General features: G+C 61.2%; 1 protein-coding gene across 1 annotated transcript; it reads left to right on the top strand.

Moving 5' to 3' along the window:
* The first annotated feature begins 10,492 nt into the window (after positions 1-10,492).
* Positions 10,493-14,482, top strand: Snai1 (snail family transcriptional repressor 1). The gene is made up of 3 exons (XM_048349615.1): positions 10,493-10,626; positions 11,054-11,593; positions 13,783-14,482. Exons 1-3 carry the CDS (start codon positions 10,545-10,547, stop codon positions 13,965-13,967), a joined length of 807 nt encoding a protein of 268 aa, XP_048205572.1. The 5' UTR covers positions 10,493-10,544; the 3' UTR covers positions 13,968-14,482.
* Positions 14,483-19,168: the final 4,686 nt, after the last annotated feature.

Genomic DNA, 19,168 nt, shown 5'->3' on the forward strand with positions numbered 1-19,168 from the left:
CCGCCTCCTCCAGGGCGAGAAGAACAGGAACGCGCTGCCTCCCCAGCGTCCAGAAACTTCCTCCTTGTATTAAGTGCACTTCATGTATTTCTAATAAGATGGTTTTCCAGAAAGTGAAATTTGTCTGGCTTTTAAAAGGTGAAGTATAAATAAATTTCATAATTTATCCAACTGGGAGGCTGTCGTGCGTGTTTTCATTAAACACCATTTGCTGCAGTCTGGGCCGGGCGACTCCAGAAGGTGGCCCCGAGTGGGAGCCCTTGTCCGGCCCGAGGCCTGGCTCCCGGCCCCCGCGTCCACAGCCACTCGCCAGCTGGGCCTCCTGGAAAACACGCACAGCCCCCACTTCTCACTGGGGGGGCTCCCCCGCCCCACCCCTCGGAGCTGCTCACAGGACCATGTCTGTGCCCTAAGGCACCTCTGGGCTGCCTTTCCTGGCCTGGTCCCCTGGATCTTTAAATCAAATGGGGCTGAAACCAGGTCTGGCACCTCCAGTCTCCGCCCACACCCCCTCTTTTCCATGCTGCAGGTCACTGCCTCCCACCTGTGCCTGTCCATGCGGCCCTGGACCCGGGTTGCAGTTGGCCTCGTGTACACATTAAGTGAAGCCCTTACCACGCCGCCACGGGCCAGGAGGGGAAGAGCAGGGCCCCAGGCCGGAGCCCGCTGGAGGCCCCTTTTCCGAGGAGGCCACCGGGAGGCTGGTCCAGAGGGTCAGGCCTAGCTTAGGTTTACATGGCCGCTGGCTGCAGGGCAGACAGCAGTAGACAGTGCGGTGCACGGTGAGGTGTTAGCTGGCCGGTTGGGCCAGGCGTCTTTGGGGACACTGAACCAGAGAGTGACTCCAGGGTTTGACACCCAAGCAGCTTGGGTCATTGATTTTAAATCTCTATGTAACTACAAGTGACGTGCAGCTAAGTACAAGCTACAGAGCATTTTAACTGCGGTGGTGGAAGAGCTTGCCTCCATTGTGGCCAAACCTCAACATTCCGTGCTGGGGTAGTGGCCGCTCGTGCCCATCACCCGTCTCGCTCCGTCGCTTGCCTCGCTGCTCATAACGCTCAGATCTGAGGATCAGGGTTCAAAGCCAGGCTGGGGCAGGAAAGTCCATGGGACTCATCTCCAGTTAACAAGCAAAAAGCCCGAAGTGGAGGCGTGGTTCAGGTGGCATAGAGGCTTGAGTCAAGCCAAGGAAGAGGGAGACAGGCCTTGAGTTCAAACCTCAGCACCTGCAACCCTCACCCCCAAGGGGAGCATAGCTCACAGGGAGAAGACGAGGAAGACAGTGGAGCCCGGCCCCCGGGCTCAGCCCTTCGCCGGAGCCGTTCTTTTGGGTGACCAGGGCTTTAGCTGAAACGTCAGGTAGGGGACGCTGCTCTCCCCCCCACACCTTGCGTCAGAAGACTCCCTACATGCTGCTCCCCACAGGACAGAGCGCACGCGGCCTTCCCAGCGCTTCCGGTTGATGAGCTGCAGGCAGAGCGCAGGGCCACGCTCGGGGCCTGCCGCCGAGACACGAGGAGCGGGCGAGCCTGCGCATGGCGTCCTCTGCCCGTGCGCGTCCCGCCGTGAACGTGAGCGTCCCACTCTCAGGAACGCACCTTACAGGCGCGGCTGGAGCCGAGAGGCCTGCCTGCAAAGGTCATCACAGCAAAGAAGATCTGGAAAGTTCTGGTTCTGGTCCGCAGGCTGGAGATTGTGCCGAAATGCTGGTCAGAACCGGTTTCCAGGTGGGGACCCCATGTAGCAACTGGAACTGCAGGAGGCCCAGTGAGATTTGAATTTCAGATGAAGCATGTAATGCTCTGTGCAATCTTATGCTAAAATCCTAGCAAATTCAAATTTCATGGACCTCTTTTATCTGGCCACCCTATCTTGCAGATAAGTGAGAGACGCAGGTGAAGCCGCCTGGGCCGCTCGCGGGTGTGGCCGTGCGCCCTGCTTCCCGCTTGGGGATGGACCAGGTGAGCCCGGGCCTCTGCGTTCCTCCGCTTCCCCACCCGAGCCAGAGATGTCCGTGCATTCAACAAGAATAGGAAGACTGCCCGTTTCCTAAATCCCATTTTCCTTTTGGCTTTCTCCCAGCTGTTGGATGCTTTGCCATTTGAGCCACGCCTCTAGTCTCCCGTTTGACTCGAAGCTCCTTTTTACTCAAGGCTACTCTACCACTCTGAGCCATAGTCCCACTTCCCATTTTTTAATGATTAATTGGGGATAAGAGTCTCACGGGGACTTTTCTGCCTGGGCTGGCTTCGAACCACAGATCTCAGCCTCCTGAATAGCGAGGATTACAGGCGTGAGCCACTGGTGCCCAGCTCCATTTGAATACTTTTTATTTAAAAAAAAATCCTGTTGGCTGGGAAGGTGGCTTAGTGGTAGAGTGCTTGCCTAGCATGCATGAAGCCCTGGGTTTGATTCCTCATAACACAGAAAAAGCCGGAAATGGCGCTGTGGCTCAAGTGGTAGAGCGCTAGCCTTGAGCACAAAGAAGCCAGGAACAGTGCTCAGGTCCTGAGTTCAAGCCCAGGACTGGCAAAAAAAAAAAAAAAAAACCTGTCAGGGCTAAGAATGTGGTTTAGTGGTAATGGTTTAGTGCTTGCTTAGCATGCAATGAGGGCCTGGGTTCGATTCTTCAGTACCACATAAAAATAAATTAATTTTTAAAAATCAGAAAAAAAAAACCCACATCCCTTTGCTGGGCGCTGGTGGCTCACACCTGTAATCCCAGCAACTCAGGAGGCTGAGGTCTGAGGATCAGGGTTTAAACCCAGCCAGGGAAGCGAGCTTCCTGGAGACTTTGATCTCCAGCTAATCACAGAAAAAGCTGGAAGTATGCTAGGGCTCAATTGGTAGAACGCTACCCTAGGGCACAAAGGAGCTCGAGGGCAGCACCGAAGGGCTGTCCCCTGCCTCCTCCCTGCCGTGGGCCTGGCTGGCTTATTACAGGGCCCTTTGCCCCTCGGCCAGAGTGTCCTCTGAGCCTTGCTTTCCTTAGCTGGGAAGTGGCGGTCCCGTGGCCCGGGTGGCAGAAGGGACTCATGTCTGAACTGAGGCCAGATGTGGGGTAGGGGGCACAGGGACATCCTGAGCAGGGCTTGAATCCAAAGGAAGAACCAACTGTGTGTGTGTTGCGGCGGTGGGGGGGGGTAGTAGGGCTAGAACTCAGGACCCCGACACTATCTCTTGGCTGTTTTCCTCAAGGCTAGTGCCCTATCACTTGACGCGCAGTTCCGTCTTCCGCTTCCCTTCTTCCTTGTTAACCGGAGATAAGCGTGTCAAGGACGTTCCTGCCCAAGCTGGCTTTGAGCTATGATCTTTGGATTTCTGTCCCCTGAGTAGCTGGGACTAGCGGCAGGAGCCACCAGCGCCTGGCTAAGAGCCAAATCTGACCCAGGGAAATGATTGGCTCCCGAGCTCCAGGACAGCTTGGACTACATAGCCTCAAAAAGAAGAAATAAAATAGGGCTCGAATGACAGCATTTGCTTAGCAAGTATGAGGCCCTGGTTTCAAACCCTATTCCATCCTCCCCAAAATTTATAAAAATCAATATATGAAATAAAAAATCATAGCCAGGCACCAGTGGCTCACATCTGTAATCCTAGCTACTCAGGTGGCTGAGATCTGAGGGTCATGGTTCAAAGCCAGCCCGGGCAGGAAAGTGTGAGACTCTTATCTCCAATTAATCATAAAAAAAGAAAGCCTGGAGCTGTGGCTCAAAGTAACTAACCATCTTTCAAAATATGTACAGAAGCTAGGTGCTGGTGGGGTGGCTCACGATTGTAACCCTAGCTACGCGGGAGGCTGAGATCTGAGGGTCCATCCAAAGCCAGCCTGGGCAGGAAAGTCTGTGAGACTCCTACCTCTAACTAACCACCAGAAAACCAGAAGTGGTGCTGTGGCTCAAGGGGAAGAGCGCTAGCCTTGAGTGGAACAAGGTCAGGGGCAGTGCCCAGGCTCTGAGTTCAAGGCCCAGCACTGGCAAAAAGTCATTTGCCACTCAGAAAAGAAAAGGAAAAGAAAAATTATTGGCTCTCATTCCCCTCTCTTTAAAAAAACAAAAAACAAAACAAAAAAAAAAACTGATCTGAGGAATTATACAGGATTCTAGATACAATGAGACCAAAAGAGGATATTCTTAAAAGAGAATCACAAAGGCATGATGTCCACACGCCTCTTCATATTTATATATATTGAAATGAACTCCAAGATATGGAAACAAGGGGCTGGGAATATGGCCTAGTGGCAAGAGTGCTCGCCTCCTACACATGAAGCTCTCGGTTCGATTCCTCAGCACCACATATATGGAAAATGGCCAGAAGGGGCGCTGTGGCTCAAGTGGCAGAGTGCTAACCTTGAGCAAAAAGAAGCCAGGGACAGTGCTCAGGCCCTGAGTCCAAGGCCCAGGACTGACCAAAAAAAAAAAAGAAAAAAAAATACGGAAACAAGAAATCTTTCTTTTAATTTTTGATGAATCTTTTTTCCCCCCAGTCCTGGGGCTTGAACTCAGGGCCTGGGCACTGTCCCTGGCTTCTTTTTGCTCAAGGTTAGCACTCTGCCACTTTGAGCCACAGCACCACTTCTGGCCATTCTATATATGTGGTGCTGAGGAATCGAACCCAGGGCTTCATGTATACGAGGCGAGCACTTTACCACTAGGCTGCATTTCTAGCCTGATTGGCATAATTGTAATCCCTCTGTATATTATCTCTAGAATAAAGTAAATTAACTTAAAAAATTGATCTCAGGGCCTTTCCTACACAAGCATTTCTCTACCACCGCCGCACCGTGCACCCTCTGTGGCTCAGAGTAAGAATTTAGAGGTGGGAAGCTGGGGCCCTGGGGAGTGGGGAGGGGGCCCCAAGCCGATTCCGCCTCCAAAAGAGGGCAGTGCTGGGGGAACTGGCAGCTTCATTGCCCGGTGGCCAATCTCCCATCCTCTGCAGCGGGATTAGCTGGGATGAGGCCTACAGACCCAACGGCCTCTCCGGGTCTACAGCTCTGGGCCACGCCTCCTGGGCGTGGCGGGGCTCAGCAGGTGAATCCTGCAGGTAGCAGAGCCTCCGCTCCGGCCCCGCCCAGCTCTCTGCCCAGCCACCCCCAGGCCTCAGACAACTTCCTTTTCTGCCAGGGGACTCTGTCCTTCCTAAGTTTGCCCAGTTCTCCAGAACTTCTAGCTGCTCCTTCCTTCCTTCCTTCCTTCCTTCCTTCCTTCCTTCCTTCCTTCCTTCCTTCCTTCCTTCCTTCCTTCCCTCCCTCCCTCCCATTTTTAACTCATTCCTTGTATGGTGCTCAGCAACTGTTTGCCTCTTTCCCATTCCCCGTCCTTTTTCCTGTCACACTGAAATCTGGCCTGCGCAGTGGCACCCATCTGCAAGCCTGGCTACTTTGGAGGCTGGGTCTGAGTGAGGATCATGGCCTGAAGTGAGCCTGGGCAGGATTCTCATCTCCAAGTAACACCAAAAAGCCAGAGATAGAGCTGTGGCAGAATAAGCTAAGGAGGACAGTGCCCAGGCCTTGAGTTCAAGCTCTAGTACCATCACACACACACACACACACACACACACACACACACACACACACACGATCACAGACCTGAAAGAGAGGAGAGACACAGGCAGGGCAGGGAGGAGAGGGCACTGGAGAGGAAGGGAAGGAGGGCAAAGCGGGGTGGCTGGGCCCTTGGTGGAATGTCCATTGTGGCTAGCAGGGGCTCTGTGGGGCCATGGGGGGGCGCAGATCCTGCAGGGCCTGCCCTGTGGTGCCGGAGATGTTGGCTTTTCTTGGAGAGTAGGAGGCAGGAGAAACACTCGCAGACGCTAACGGAGGAAAAGCGACCGCAGCGTGAGCCGGGCATGGAGTCCGAGCCCCCTCTGGCCGCCTTGCCAGCGGCTCCCCGCCCTCCCCGGGGACCAGCACAACCAGTCTCCGGTCTCTCCAGGGCTGCTTCGCTGGTATCTGAGCAATGCCCGTGGAATGTCTCCGGGCCTCATCTCGTCGCCATTGGAACCGAGCTGGCTCGGCAGCTGGGGTAGGCAGCGCTTTCTCCATCCCACGTGGCAGGTGCTGTGGACCAGGAAGGAGGAGGCGAGCTCAGCTCCCCTCAGGGCTTCCTGCTCGCTCGGGGCGGGACCTGGAAGCAGCTCGCGCGTCTGTCAGGGTGCAAGGCTACACGGCCCATGGCTTGTGTTCAGGCAGGAGTGAGCCTTTGGGACAGGTTTTCTAGATTAAGGAGGAAAGCCGAGGTGGGGCCTCCCCTCTTCATGGACGCTCCCTAGTCAAAATCTCCTTTCCTTGAAGTCAAGATAAACTCGCAGCCAGGGTGGGTTCAAGGCACGGTGAGTCAGGATCCAATCAACCTGTTAGCCTAGGAAGGCCCGCACCGGGAAATGACTGCTTGCTCAACCTGAGCCCAAAGGACTAGAAAAGTAGTTTGGAACGTGGAGAAATGGAAATGACTCCAGGGTATGGAAAAAGTTGCTCAAGATGAGTTAGGCAAAAATAAAGAGAGAAAGAAAAGGAAGAAAAGCAGCAGAAACCTTGCACACTGGTGAACTGAAGATGGCCAAGCAGGCGCTCAGGATTTGTCTTATCAGTCAGGTGAAGATAAAGTTAGACAATAGCCCCTATTGGCCAACTTTGGAGAAGGAACCCTCAACCCCTGGCTGGTGGGGCTGTAATTTAACCTTGATAGACAAGCCTATCAACATTGTTTTATATAGAACCTATCTTCTGGCCTTCTGCAAAGATGGGTAGCGGAGACTGGAGTTGTGGCTCAAGTGGTAGAGCACGTGCCTAACGAGCACCATCCAAGTTTAAAAAATAAAAAAAGCAAGCATAAAACTACGTGTGTGTGTGTGTGTGTGTGTGTGTGTGCAGGCCGCCTATTGAAATTGCCAGGAAACACACTGCAATACCATCTCCGTGGATTCTCAGTCCCCGGGGTTCAATGATAGGATGATGATAAAATTCAGGCAATTAAGTCTTCAAGGTCAGTTGAGGGTGGCTACTCAGGAGGATGAGACCTGACGATTGAGGTTTGAAGCTAGCTGTTAGGTTTTTAAAGTAGGTAGCCAGTAAAGGAGAACACCATGTGGTATTCATGCAGGGGAGAAAAGTATTACTGAACTGCTGGCCAGTGGCCCAGATGAAGCGTAGCCGGAGAGAAGGGGCGACCCCATCCCGCCCCTGCCTTATGTAGGGCAGGGGCAGGGGGGTGTGGCCAGGTGGATTTGGATGTGACCTCAGGGAAGGGGGAGGTAACTGCCTCCAGGTATGCCAGTTACCCAGGCAACTGGGTGGAGACTTAACTAGGTGGGGGGTGGGCGGGTGGTATCTGCACGGAGCCCTCTGGGGCAGACCTTCCACTAGCAGGGCAGGAAAGCAGGTGAGACCAAAAAGCTGGAAATAGAGCTGTGGGTCAAGTAGTAGAGTGCCAGCCTTGAGCAAAATAGCTTAGAGATGGTGCCCAGGCCCTGAGTTCAAGCCTCAGGACGGGCAAAAGAAGAAAGTCTTCAGAGGAGGGTGTGGAAACAGCCATGAATCCTGTTGGGATGACTTTTTCAGTGGGCGAGGGGGGGTAGTTTGATTGGGATACATTGTATGCAGATGGAAATGTCACAATGAAACGGTCCCCTCTCCTACAACAAATGCATGCTAACAACAACAAAAACCTTCAAAGAGAAAGTCTTCCTCCCAGCAAAGTAGCTGAGCTTTTGCAGGTGCAGCTCAGCATGTGGCCTGCTAATAGCAAGGTCTTAAAAACAAAAACAAAACCAGGGGGTGCAAAATAATCTGGGTGTGGTGGTTCACACCTCCAAAGTGAGTTCAAGGCCAGGCTGGAATGCACAGACTCTGCCTCAAACTCAGACAGCCCCGACTACCACGGTGTGGCTCACACCTGTAATCCCTTCAAAGCCCCAGCAGGAAGAGTCCATGACTCTCATCTCCAATTAAGCGCCAGAAAACTAGAAGCAGCACCGTGGTTCCAAGTGGTAGAGCTTTAGCCTTGAGCAAAAGTCCTATGGCTGACAAACAAGCATGGCCCAGAATATGAAGGGAGCTTTGTGTAAATGGTAGCAGGATTCTCGGGACACTATGATTCTGGCTGTGGGCGAGCGTGGCGGCTCCGTGTGTGATGTAAAGGGACACACTCACCAATCTGCAGAGCTGTCTCTGGAGGCCTGGGACGGGTCCTTCGCTTGGGCTGACGGTCACATTTTCCGCTCTTGGAGACGGGCACCTGTAGACAATGCAGGCATCCATTGGGTTTTGTCTTCCAGGGGCTGCCCGGGTACCTGCTTCACCCAGACCCTGGGCCCAGCGGGGACAGGACGGCCAGCAGAGGGCGCCCGAGGACCATGCCTGGGGCACGTGTGGACCAGGACGGGCCCCTCGGGCTAGGAAGGCTCAGGGCACAAGGGTGCCCATGGGTGGGAGGCGCTGACGCGGCAGTCTCTAAAGGGCCACCTTCCTGGGCATGGTAGCTCACACCTGTAGTCCCAGACGGGACACTTTGGAGTTCGAGGCCAGCCCGTGCTAAGGAGTGGGACCTCCTGTGAGTTTCCTGGCTGGAGGACCAGTGCCCTCCACCGCCGGACCTCAGCAGGAAGGCCTAGCCGCCACCCAGGCCTCCCGGAGGGAGGGAGGGGAAGGGGCGCAGCAGGACAACTTAATCAGATCTAAGCAGGTGTGGGCGGAAGGCAGCCTCCCCCTCCCCCTCCCCCATGCAGGTGCTTGCTGGCGACTGCTAAGGGGCCCGCAGGGGGTCCCGGTCCCTATCCCTACTACTTCTCCACCTATTCCTTACACTTAGGGAACTGAGGGCAGAGAGGTGTGCAGACTCCAGCTGGCAGCCGCTCAACAAGCAGTGGATTTAGTTCCTACTACCTGCTTTGACCAGGCAGTAGGTACTGACAGCCGAGCCTGGCGGCACCACCTGTAATCCTGGCCCTGAAGCAAGGGGATCAAGTTCCGGGCCAGCCTGGGCTACACACAAACAATAACAGTGCTGTGGGTGGGGCGGGGTGCCACTCCGGCGAAAGTGGTGACTTTGGTTTGACTTTGGTGGTTAAGGTCCTGCCTGAGAAAGTGACTGCATTAAAAAAAAAAAAAAAAGTCTCTGAACCAGGGCCTCGGGTATGTTCCATCTTAATGTGTTTTAAATATATCACTCATACCGGGCTTACATAACTGTCACCGCTCTGTACATCACCTTTATAATAACCGCTTTTTTACTCTGCCTGCTTTTGAACTGTCTGGGAATCTGTGCTTCGCGTTGTTTTTGACCTTCATCCGGATGTTGCGTGGAATTACAGTTTTGTGTGTGGGTTCTGTCTCCATTCATTCAGATATTCGTCTGAGGCCCGGGTCTGGAACGCTTGTCTCTGGCCTCTGCCACAGTCAGCACGCAGCACTCTGTATCGCTCGGTTCTGCCGCAGGGTTGGTTGCGCAGGTGGGAGGTGCTGGGGTCCCGGCCGGCGTGGCGTGGCTCTGGAGCCGGGCATCGGTTCTGCAGGGGGGGGGGGGGGAAGGATTTCCTTACGTGGTGATGCCAGAGATGCACCCCCTCGAGGGAACTCAATCAGGAGGTGTGGCGGCGGGAAGGTGTTTCCAGGTGTTTTTTGATCTCTCGGGGAGCCCAGCAGACTTGCTGGGAGAGAGAGGGCTTTCCTGGCAGCTGGGCCCGTGGACACCTCGGCGACACTTGACAGGGACCCAGCCTTCCTTTCTGACCCGGGCCCGGGGAGGGGGGGGCACGAAGTGGCGTCTCACCCAGCTTCTCCTCTGCATGGCTGAGAGCTGCTGGTGCCGCAGGCGGCGGGGGAGGGGAGGACGGAGGGACGGCAGGTGCCCGGGTCCTGGGGTGGGAGGCCCGGGTGTGAGGAGCGGAGCGCAGGCGTGCGGGGCGGGGTGCCCAGCACCCAGGGACCCACGCGGACGCCGCCTGTCCCCCGCCGGCCCCCGCGCCTCGGCGGAGACCCCGGGCGGGGCGAGTCTGCAGGGCCCCGCCCGCCGCGGCGGGAGCGGGGCGTGCGCCGTGGCCGGGCTCCCGGGCGCGCCTCCCCGTCTCCCACCGCCCGCCCCGGGACGCCACTTCCGCAGGGGTGCGCGGCCGCGCCGCCGCCAGGGGCCGCCCGAGGCGCTCGGACGCGGGGCGCCGAGCGGGGGCCGGGGCCGGCGGGCCCTCCGGCCGGGCACTGGGGTCTCTCCCCGCGGAGACGGGTGCGCCCCGCCGCCGGCCCGCCGCGGGGTGACCGGCGCCGCCCTCACAGCCGGCGGGAGAGGAGCCCCGAGCCGGCTCCCAGCGCCACGCGGCGCGAGCCCCGCCCGTCCAGGCGCACCTGCTTGGGGCGGGGCTTCCTCCGGGCGCGTCTATGATTGGCGCGCTGTTGACAAAGGGGCGTGCCCCTCGCCCCGCGCGCCCCGCCCCGCCCTCGCCGAGTACTTAAGGGAGCTGGCGGCGCCGCTGCGCGACCCGCGCTGCAGCCGGCCTAGCGAGAGCAGCTCCCTGCGGACCCCCGCGACCCGGCGACCTCGGCCACTATGCCGCGCTCCTTCCTGGTCAGGAAGCCTTCCGACCCCCGCCGGAAGCCCAACTACAGCGAGCTGCAGGACTCGTCCCTGGGTGAGCGGACGCGGGGATCGCGCGCCGGCGCCTCGGGGGGCGCCCGGGGGAGGAGGGCTCGGGGCCGGGGCCGGGTCGAGGCGGGGTCGAGGCCAGCGTTCCAGGCCAGCGTTCCTCATGGAACGCGCGGCCGCAGGCAGGTGGACGGAGCCCCGGGTCCCGGCGGTGGTCCGGCCCGACCGAGAGGCGGACGGAGAGGCTGGGGAGGGGAGGCCGAGAAGTCCGGAGTCCGGGTGGGGGGAGGGGCGGAGGCCGGGCCGGGTGGGGACCGGCGGGTGGCGCCCTGGCGGGGGTCCCGGGGCCGGGGGGCTCCGGCGGGGGACCTGGCTGAGGAGGAGCCGGGCCCGCCCTGCTCCTCGTTCCCGTGCCCGCGCCGGGCTGGGAGATGGACTTGAAGCTGACCCCGCTCTGGCCTCTCTCCCTGCAGAGTTCACCTTCCAGCAGCCCTATGACCAGGCTCACCTGCTGGCCGCCATCCCGCCGCCCGAGGTCCTCAACCCCACAGCCTCCCTGCCCACCCTCATCTGGGACTCCCTCCTGCTACCCCAAGTCCAGCCGCTGGCCTGGGGTGCCCTGCAGCCCCAGGAGAGCCCCAAGGCGGCGGTGGAGCTGACCTCGCTGTCGGATGAGGACAGCGGGAAGGGCTCGCAGCCGCCCAGCCCGCCTTCGCCGGCCCCGTCCACCCTCTCGTCCACCTCGGCCTCTTCCCTGGAGGCCGAGGCCTACGCCGCCTTCCCTGCCTTAGGCCAACTGCCCAAGCAGCTGGCCCTCCACTCCCAGCTCTCCGCGGCCAGGGACCCCCAGGCCCGCAAGGCCTTCAACTGCAAATACTGCAACAAGGAGTACCTCAGCCTGGGCGCCCTCAAGATGCACATCCGGAGCCACACGCTGCCCTGCGTGTGCCCCACCTGCGGGAAGGCCTTCTCCCGGCCCTGGCTGCTGCAGGGCCACGTCCGCACCCACACCGGTGAGTGTCCCCGCCGCCCGCCCCCCCCCCCCCCCCGCCTCAGCGGGAGGCCCCGGCTCCCTTCTGGCCCTTGGGAGGTGTTGGGAGCGAGTGGGGCCCCTCCGGGCCTGGCAGATGGGCAGGGTCAGGGTGTCAGGTCCGGGGAAAGGCGCCTCTGACGCCTTCCTGCGAGGGGCGGCCCCCACCCGCCTTCCCGCTCCGGCCTGGCACCCCGCTTCCCCGGAAGGTGGCAGGAAGGTGGCGAATCCCTTCACAGCCCCTTCCTTGTCAGGATTCTCACAGCTGCTGCCCCCCCCCCACGGGACGCCACATGTTGGCGGTTCAAAAACAATACCAAACTTTGTGGTGAGGCTGGGCAGCCCCCTCCCCCTTCAGAACTTGAGTGGTGGAGAATGCGGGGGGCGGGGGGGGTCTCGAGAGAGAGACTGTTGAGGAAGAACACCCAGGGGTCACAGCTTGGTCCTGTGACTGGCGCCTGAGGGCTGCCGTTTGCCCCGGTGGCTGACCTGAACAGTCTGTGGGGGCCCGGAACCCCACCGAGGAAGGCCCCCATTCTCCTACTGAGTGCACACATAGCCCGACCTGGAAAGGTCCAACGAGGGGGCAGGCTCCGTTTGGAGGGAGTTGAACCCTTGGGGTGCTCTGGGGGCCCTCCCACACAGACATTATTTTAATGCAAAGGCATGGCTCCCTCCACCCCCATTGACATGCGCCATCCTCCTGGACCCCATTGTGTGCCTTAATGGTCGGCCCAGTGGGTGGGGGGAGGTGGAGCAGGTGCACCGGGCAGCGGTGCCCGCACCTGTTCCTGCCGCAGCTGCTACCCATGGTGTGACAGGCCCTTTTAATCCGGGGTATCGCATGTACGGGTGCCCCCCTTGGCGGCCTTTGTCCCCGCCAGCCTGGTGCCGATTTCACACTTGCCAGGAGCACCAGAAAGGCCTCTGAGGGGTGGAGGGGATCCGGGAGGGGTGGGACAGGGTGCCGTGGGCTCCGTGAGCCCTTCGTTGACCATCAGCTAACGATGGGGAAAGGGCTTTATGTGGGGGCCCGGTGGGAGGCCGCAGCCGCTGCCTGGTCTCTCCCTGCCATGCTACCAGGCCTCCCGTCCTAGGGTGGTGCGCCTCCCAGCCCCGTGGTCCCCTGGGAAGGTCCCTCCCCGGCCTGGCCACGCCCACTGGGCCGTGTTGATTCTTCCCTGGCCTGTCTTGCATTCCAGCACAGGCTGAGAGGAGGAGAGAAGTACGCGGGTTTCTGAAGGATGTTGGGCGTGAGGGAACAGTGCTTGGCACTCAGTAGGCGCTCACTGCATGTTTTCTTGATGGGTTTGGGTTGTCCCCTCCTGGCTGGCTGGGTAGAGGCAGGGCTCAGGTCCCCTGCAGCCTTCTGGCCTTTGTGTGCGCGCCTGTGCTGAGGCTTGAGTTTGGGGCCGCGGTGCGCTTGAGCCGCACTTCTACTTCTGGCTTTGTTTGTGCTGGCTAGTTGGGGTGTCTTGGATTTGTCCACCCCGGCTGGCTTTGGACTGCAATCCTCAGCTCTCAGCCTCCTGAGTAGCCACGATTATAGGTGAGAGCCACGGACTTAGAGTTCTGTCTGGCCTTTGTTTTTTTTAAACAACAACCGTATTTTCTTTTGGCCTTGCAAGCACTTCCTGACACTTTAGGCATGGTTTGCACCTGGGAGAGTAACAAGCCTTGTCAGGGCGCAGGCTTCTGTCGCCCCTCTGGGAGCCCAGGTGGCTCCGGAGGCCGGGGCCTGTGGCTCTCCGGCAGCGTCGTGTGAGGTGGGCGGAGGGACCTCTGCAGTCTGCCTCTCCACCCTGGGCCCCGGACAAAGTAAATGAAGGAATGGCCACCCGCGCTCTCCCTGGGCCAAGGGCCGAGACCTGCTGGCCCGCCCTGGAAATGCTGCTTGGCTTCCCTGCCTCAGTTTCCCCCTTCCTACCGTGGGCCCCGCAGGAGGACCCAGTGCCTCTGGGCTGAGTCGGTGGTCGGTCCGTGGGGCGCCTGTGCACCTGCGGGGTGTCGTGAGTCTTCTTAGTCGCCACCCTGAGTCCCAGAGGCAGAGAAGCAGCCCCAGGACAGGGCGGCGTGGTAGGGGTCCCCCCGGGCCCGCGTTCCCGGGGCCCCCGGGAATCTCTGGGGTTTTGTCATCCGGCCGCTCACCCCTGTCCTCTGCCCTCCCCCCAGGTGAGAAGCCCTTCTCCTGCCCCCACTGCAGCCGGGCCTTCGCCGACCGCTCCAACCTGCGCGCGCACCTGCAGACGCACTCGGAGGTGAAGAAGTACCAGTGCCAGGCGTGCGCGCGCACCTTCTCCCGCATGTCCCTCCTGCACAAGCACCGGGAGGCGGGCTGCGCCGCCGGCCCCCGCTGACCCGCCCTCCCGCGCCTCTCAGCTGCGCGGCGTGTGGGGCCCGCAGGACTTTGGCTCTGACCTCTGCCCCGGCCTCCGGGGCCGTCCGTGGGGACGGGATGGCCGCCCCGCCGGGCCCTCGCCCTGGAGCCGCCTCCGGGGGCCCCCGCCTCGGGTGTGCGCATCCAGAGCTGTTCCACGCAGCTGCTTTGAGCTACAGAAGCCATCAGACCGGGACGCTCCCGCCCCCACTCGGGGGACCCCGCTGCCCCCCGCCCCAGGAACCCTGGGTGCAGCCCTGCAGCAGTCCCACCCCACAGGGGTGGGCAGGAGGCTGCCTGGACTGGAGGCGGCCCCCCCGTGTGTCATGGTGACGCCTGGTTCACCCTCAGGGACCGAGTGATAGCCATCGCCTGGCCCAGCAAGGCCCCCAGAACCCCCACACCTCCTCTGGGGCCGACAGGCGTCCTGGGAGCAAGATGTTTACATTTTTAAAGGTACACTGGTATTTATATTACAAGCAACATTTTGTATTAAGGAAACATTTTGTATAGTTATATATACAGTTTATTGATATTCAATAAAGTGGTTAATTTATATACTAGAAGCTCTCCTTGGTCCTGGGGGGCCGTGTTGGGACCTGGGCGGGGGGGGGGGGTGGCAGCCCCTGGCTGGGTGGCCTGGGAGGAGACACTGGATCGGGCTGCGGCTTGCGCCCCTTGGGGGGCTTCCTGGCCTCCTTCCTGCCCGCGGGGCCTCCCTGGGAGGCCGCTCCACACCTCGTCTGGCTGCTGGGCACCAAATGGCCTTTGATGCGAGGAAATTGGCTGGCTGGAGCCAGGAGGGTGAGAAGCCAGGCCAGAGGGTAGGGGTCACTTCCTGCTCGGATGGGGGGGGGACAGCAGCTTGCCGGGCCTGGCCGCTGCTGCTGGTGATGTCACCTTTGGGGGCCTCCTGGGGCCAGCAGAAAACCAGCGTCCTTTCTGAGGACAAAAGGTGCCGAAGGTGCCAGTTTCCTGCAGGGAGCGGGGGCCTTGTCCATCCGCAGGCAGGCAGTGGCCGCAGCCCGGCCAGGCCGGGGGGGGGGGGGGGCGCGGGCGGGGGGGGGGGGGCTCCAGACTCCAAAGGAGAGATGAGTCTTTCTTCTAAACAGGAAATGGTGACCCGCAGGCCGGGAGCCGCTCTTAATGGCTTGCAGCTTTCCTCTCCAAAGGGGAAAACATGTTCTCCGACAATCACCAAATTGTGGTTGGCGTCCCAGAAGGAAGTTGGGGGGTGAAGGCCTACTGTGTCCCAGGCCCCGTGGGCTCCTGGGGGTCACAAGGCCCCGCTCGGAGGTGCTGATGCTAGGGAATGAATGACTTCATCCAGGCCCCGAGGGACGGGCCTCTGGGAGCAGCACCGGGAGGCTGGCCTGAGGTCACCCAGCTGGAGCTCCCTGAGCCCAGTCACGCTGGACTTCAGGTAGGGCTGGCTCATGCTCCTGACTGTCAGGGTGTAGGTGTAAGAGCAAGCAGTCCCCCCTTGCTCCCCCACTTCAGACCCCACCCCAATTTCTGCCTCTGGAATGGGGAAGAGCCTGCTTCCTGACCACAACTGAGAGGAGGTGTTCATTTGCTCATTCATTCATTCATTCATTCATTTATTCAGTGTCACGCGGTGGATGGCACCTGGTCGTGGCCCTGCGCTCAGGGGAGGGATCAAGTAAGCCTCTTCCCCACCATGCTGGGCAGGGGGAAGGCGAGGAGGCTGCCGTCCCACCCAGGCCTGGATGGGGACAAAGATGCCCCCCCCCCGGGCGCCCGGGGGACCGCGGCCCTGCTCCACAGCTGGGCTGGGGAGGTGGCATTTGTCCAGCCTGGAGGGCAACCGCGGGCCTTGCAGCCGAGGCTCGCTGTCCCTGGACACAGTCCTCGGCTAGGGGAGCAGAGGTGAGGGTCAGGGAGGAGGAAGTGCGCGGTGACAGGTGACAGTGGCCTGGCCCGGGGCTCTGATGGCAGACAGGGTTTGTGCCCCGGGGCCACTCCCTGGCCCGGCTCAGTGCCTAGGGGGCCCCTCGGGGCTGCAGGGGTGACAATGGGTGGAGGGGGTCAGGAGGAAAAGGGAGGTGGAGGTTTACTTCGTGTGCGTGTGTGCGCGTGCTTGTGCGTGTGTGTGTGTGTGTGTGTGTGTTTGGGTGTGCTGGTACTAGGGCTTGAACTCAGGGCCTGAGCACTGTCCCTGAGCTCTTCAGCTCCACTTCCAGTTTTCTGGTGGTTCATTGGAGAGAAGAGTCTTGGGGACTTTCCTGCCCAGGCTGGCTTTGAACTGTGATCCTCAGATCTCAGGCTCCTGAGGAGGTCGGAGGACGGGCGGGACAGTGTCTCCTTGCTGGTGGTTCTGCGGCTGCCGCCCTGGGCCCCAGCCTCCCATTTCCTCCCCAGGCCGCAGCGGTGGCGCTGGCTCTGTCCTCAGTGTGCGGAGACCCGGTGGGGCGGGGAGCTGCCCCCTTCCAGCCCCCCGGGGGTCGGGGGGGGGCGTTCTCCTCTCCATTCCCACCCTAGCTGGGGAGTCAGCGTACCTCGACGGCCACCGGATCCGCTGTCACCGAGGTGGCGGCGGCGGTGGAGAGCTTCGGTCCCTCCATCCCTGTCCACGCTGAGAGCTTGCTCCGTGCGCGGGGCGGCAGCGCATGGGGGGGGGGCGGCAGGGACCCGGGGTGACGCCACGCGGGGTCTGGCCCGGCCCCTCGATCCCCCCACCCCCACCCCCGGTTTTGCTTTCAAACGGCTCCAGGAAATCGAGGGGCTCTAAAGGATCCTTGCGGGCGTCCAGGCAGGCGGGGCCACCTCTGGGCACATCTGGGCCGCATTAGTGGCCCCGGGGCGGCTTGCGGGTGTCCCCCGAGCCGTGGCGGGGGCGGCCGGGCTCCCCGGGGCTTCGGGTGGTCAGCGTTAGAAATGTGATGGGAATTTTTTTTATTTCATTAAAGAAGGAAAGATGGGAATATGAAGCGTGTGAACGGCACATGACACACAGGAGGCAGGGCCGGGGCTCCGGGGGGACGCCCCGAGTTCAACCCCCAGCACCACCGAAACGCAGAGCCAAACCAAAATGAGAGCGGCCCGCGAGGGCCCGGGGTCCTGAACCCGGCCCTGGCACTGAGGAAACAAAGGGCAGATGAAGCAGTAGTTCCCTGGCTGCTACCCCAGGGCCTTTGCACTTGTGCCTCTCTGCTACCCCGCCTCCCCTCGGCACCCCAGCCCCTTTGGGGGCCATGTCTCCATTTGATGAAACACCGGTGGCCCAGCCCGCACAGGTGCAAATCCCGGCTGCTGTTTATCAAACCAGGTCTTGTGCTGCCTCGTCCCGCCTAGAGGGGGCGCACGCCGCCGGGCCAGGGCCCCGGAGCACAGGTGGGCGGTCCCCACCCTGCGCACCGACCGGCGACCACGTACCGGCCACGTAGATCAACTCAGCCGACGCTGGCTCACAGGAAACCGGCTTGGCCGGGCGCCGCGGCTCACGCCTGTAATCCCAGCGAGTCAGGAGGCGGAGGGCCCTGGAGCCCAAACGGGAGGCCATAGAACCAAAAGCTCAGGGACAGCACCCAGGCCCTGAGTTCAAGCCCCAGGACTGGCGTGTGTGTGTGTGTGCGTGCATGCGCGTGTGTGCGTGCGTGTGTGCGTGTGTGTGGTTAGGTGCTGGCCCAGAGTCACACAGCCCTGGGCTGCTAGCCAGGCGGGGCCTGCACAGGCAGGGGGAGGGGGAGGGGGGCTGAGCGGGGGAGGGGGGCCGCATGAGGACCACCAGCCACCTGCCACTCTTCCCTCTGTGCATGGGTGTGTGTGTGTGCGTGCATGTGTGCACACGTGGCGCCAGCCCTGTCCCCGCCTGGGCCACTCGGGACCCAGGGGACGCTCACTGTGGGGGAGGGGGGCGGGGGGGAGGGGGGAGGACCTGCTGCCCCCCCACGCCGGGGCTGCGGGCTGGCTTTGTCCCAGTGCTGGGGGTTTGGAGCCTGGGAAGGCATCATGGGGAGGGCGGCACCGCCCCCCCCGCCTCCCCCTCCCCCGGCCTCCCCCTCCCCCGGCCTCCCCCTCCCCCGGCCTCCCCCTCCCCCTGGCCCACCACAATAGCACCGCACCCTGCCTGGTCATTCTCGGAGATTCTATTTCCAAACCAAGCGCTCTGCAACTTCCTGGACAGAGCTTGACGCAGTCTCCCTCCCCTCCCCTCCCCTCCCTCCCTCCCTCCCCCCACTTCCCCTCCCTCCTCTCCCTCCCTTCCCCTTCCTCTCTCCCCTTTCCTCCCCTCCCTCCCTCCCCTCCCCTCCCTCCCTCTCTCCACTTCCCCTCCCTCCCTCCCCCTCCCTCCCCCCCTCCCCTACGACCTCCCCTCCCCTCCCTTCCTTTCAATTTTTGGGGTGATTTGTACCCAGGCTGGTGCTCTACCGCTTGGCCGCACCCAGCTCCGCTGTGGCTTTGTGCGGATTCCTTGATTTTCCCGCCCCGCTGGCTTTGAACCTCCAGCCTCAGGTCTCAGCCTCCCCAGTGGCTGGGAGGACAGGCGGGGCCCCCCCGGGTCCGCACCTCTTTTTGAGGAGCCTGCTTGACCGCCTGCCACGGCAACAGTCGAGCTCAGCAACAGAGATCCACAGCTTCTCCTGACCCGCGAGCTGCTCCTGACCCCACACAAGCTTCTCCTGACCCACGAGCTTCTCCTGACCCACGAGCTTCTCCTGACCCGCGAGCTTCTCCTGGCCCCCACGAGCTTCTCCTGACCCCACACAAGCTTCTCCTGACCCACGAGCTTCTCCTGACCCACGAGCTTCTCCTGACCCCACACGAGCTTCTCCTGACCCGCACTGCGCGTGGGCGGCCCGGGGAGCTGGCGAGGGGCGCACAGCCCAGCACCCCCAGATCCGGGACCAGGGGTGCGCAGGGGCCAGGCGTGGGCCAGGGCGGGCGAGGAGCTGGAGATGGACAGATGGGGGCGCCGAGGTTGAGGCCTGGGTTGCGATCTCAGCAAGTGAGTTCCAGAATGATCCAGCCACGCGAGCCACGCGTGACCACGGCGATGGGGACTCGCTCCCACCGGAGCCCGGCGGGAGGGCAGGGGGGGCCTCTGCCCGATCCTCCCGCTGGCCCTCCCCCCCCCCGCAGCTGGCCCGCCCTCTCTGGGCGTCCATACCCCCTCCTGGCTCTGGTTGCTTCCTGCCCCAGGGGACAGTGGCTTCGGGG

Source organism: Perognathus longimembris, chromosome 6 (assembly GCF_023159225.1).
Source record: "Perognathus longimembris pacificus isolate PPM17 chromosome 6, ASM2315922v1, whole genome shotgun sequence".
NCBI lineage: Eukaryota > Metazoa > Chordata > Mammalia > Rodentia > Heteromyidae > Perognathus > Perognathus longimembris.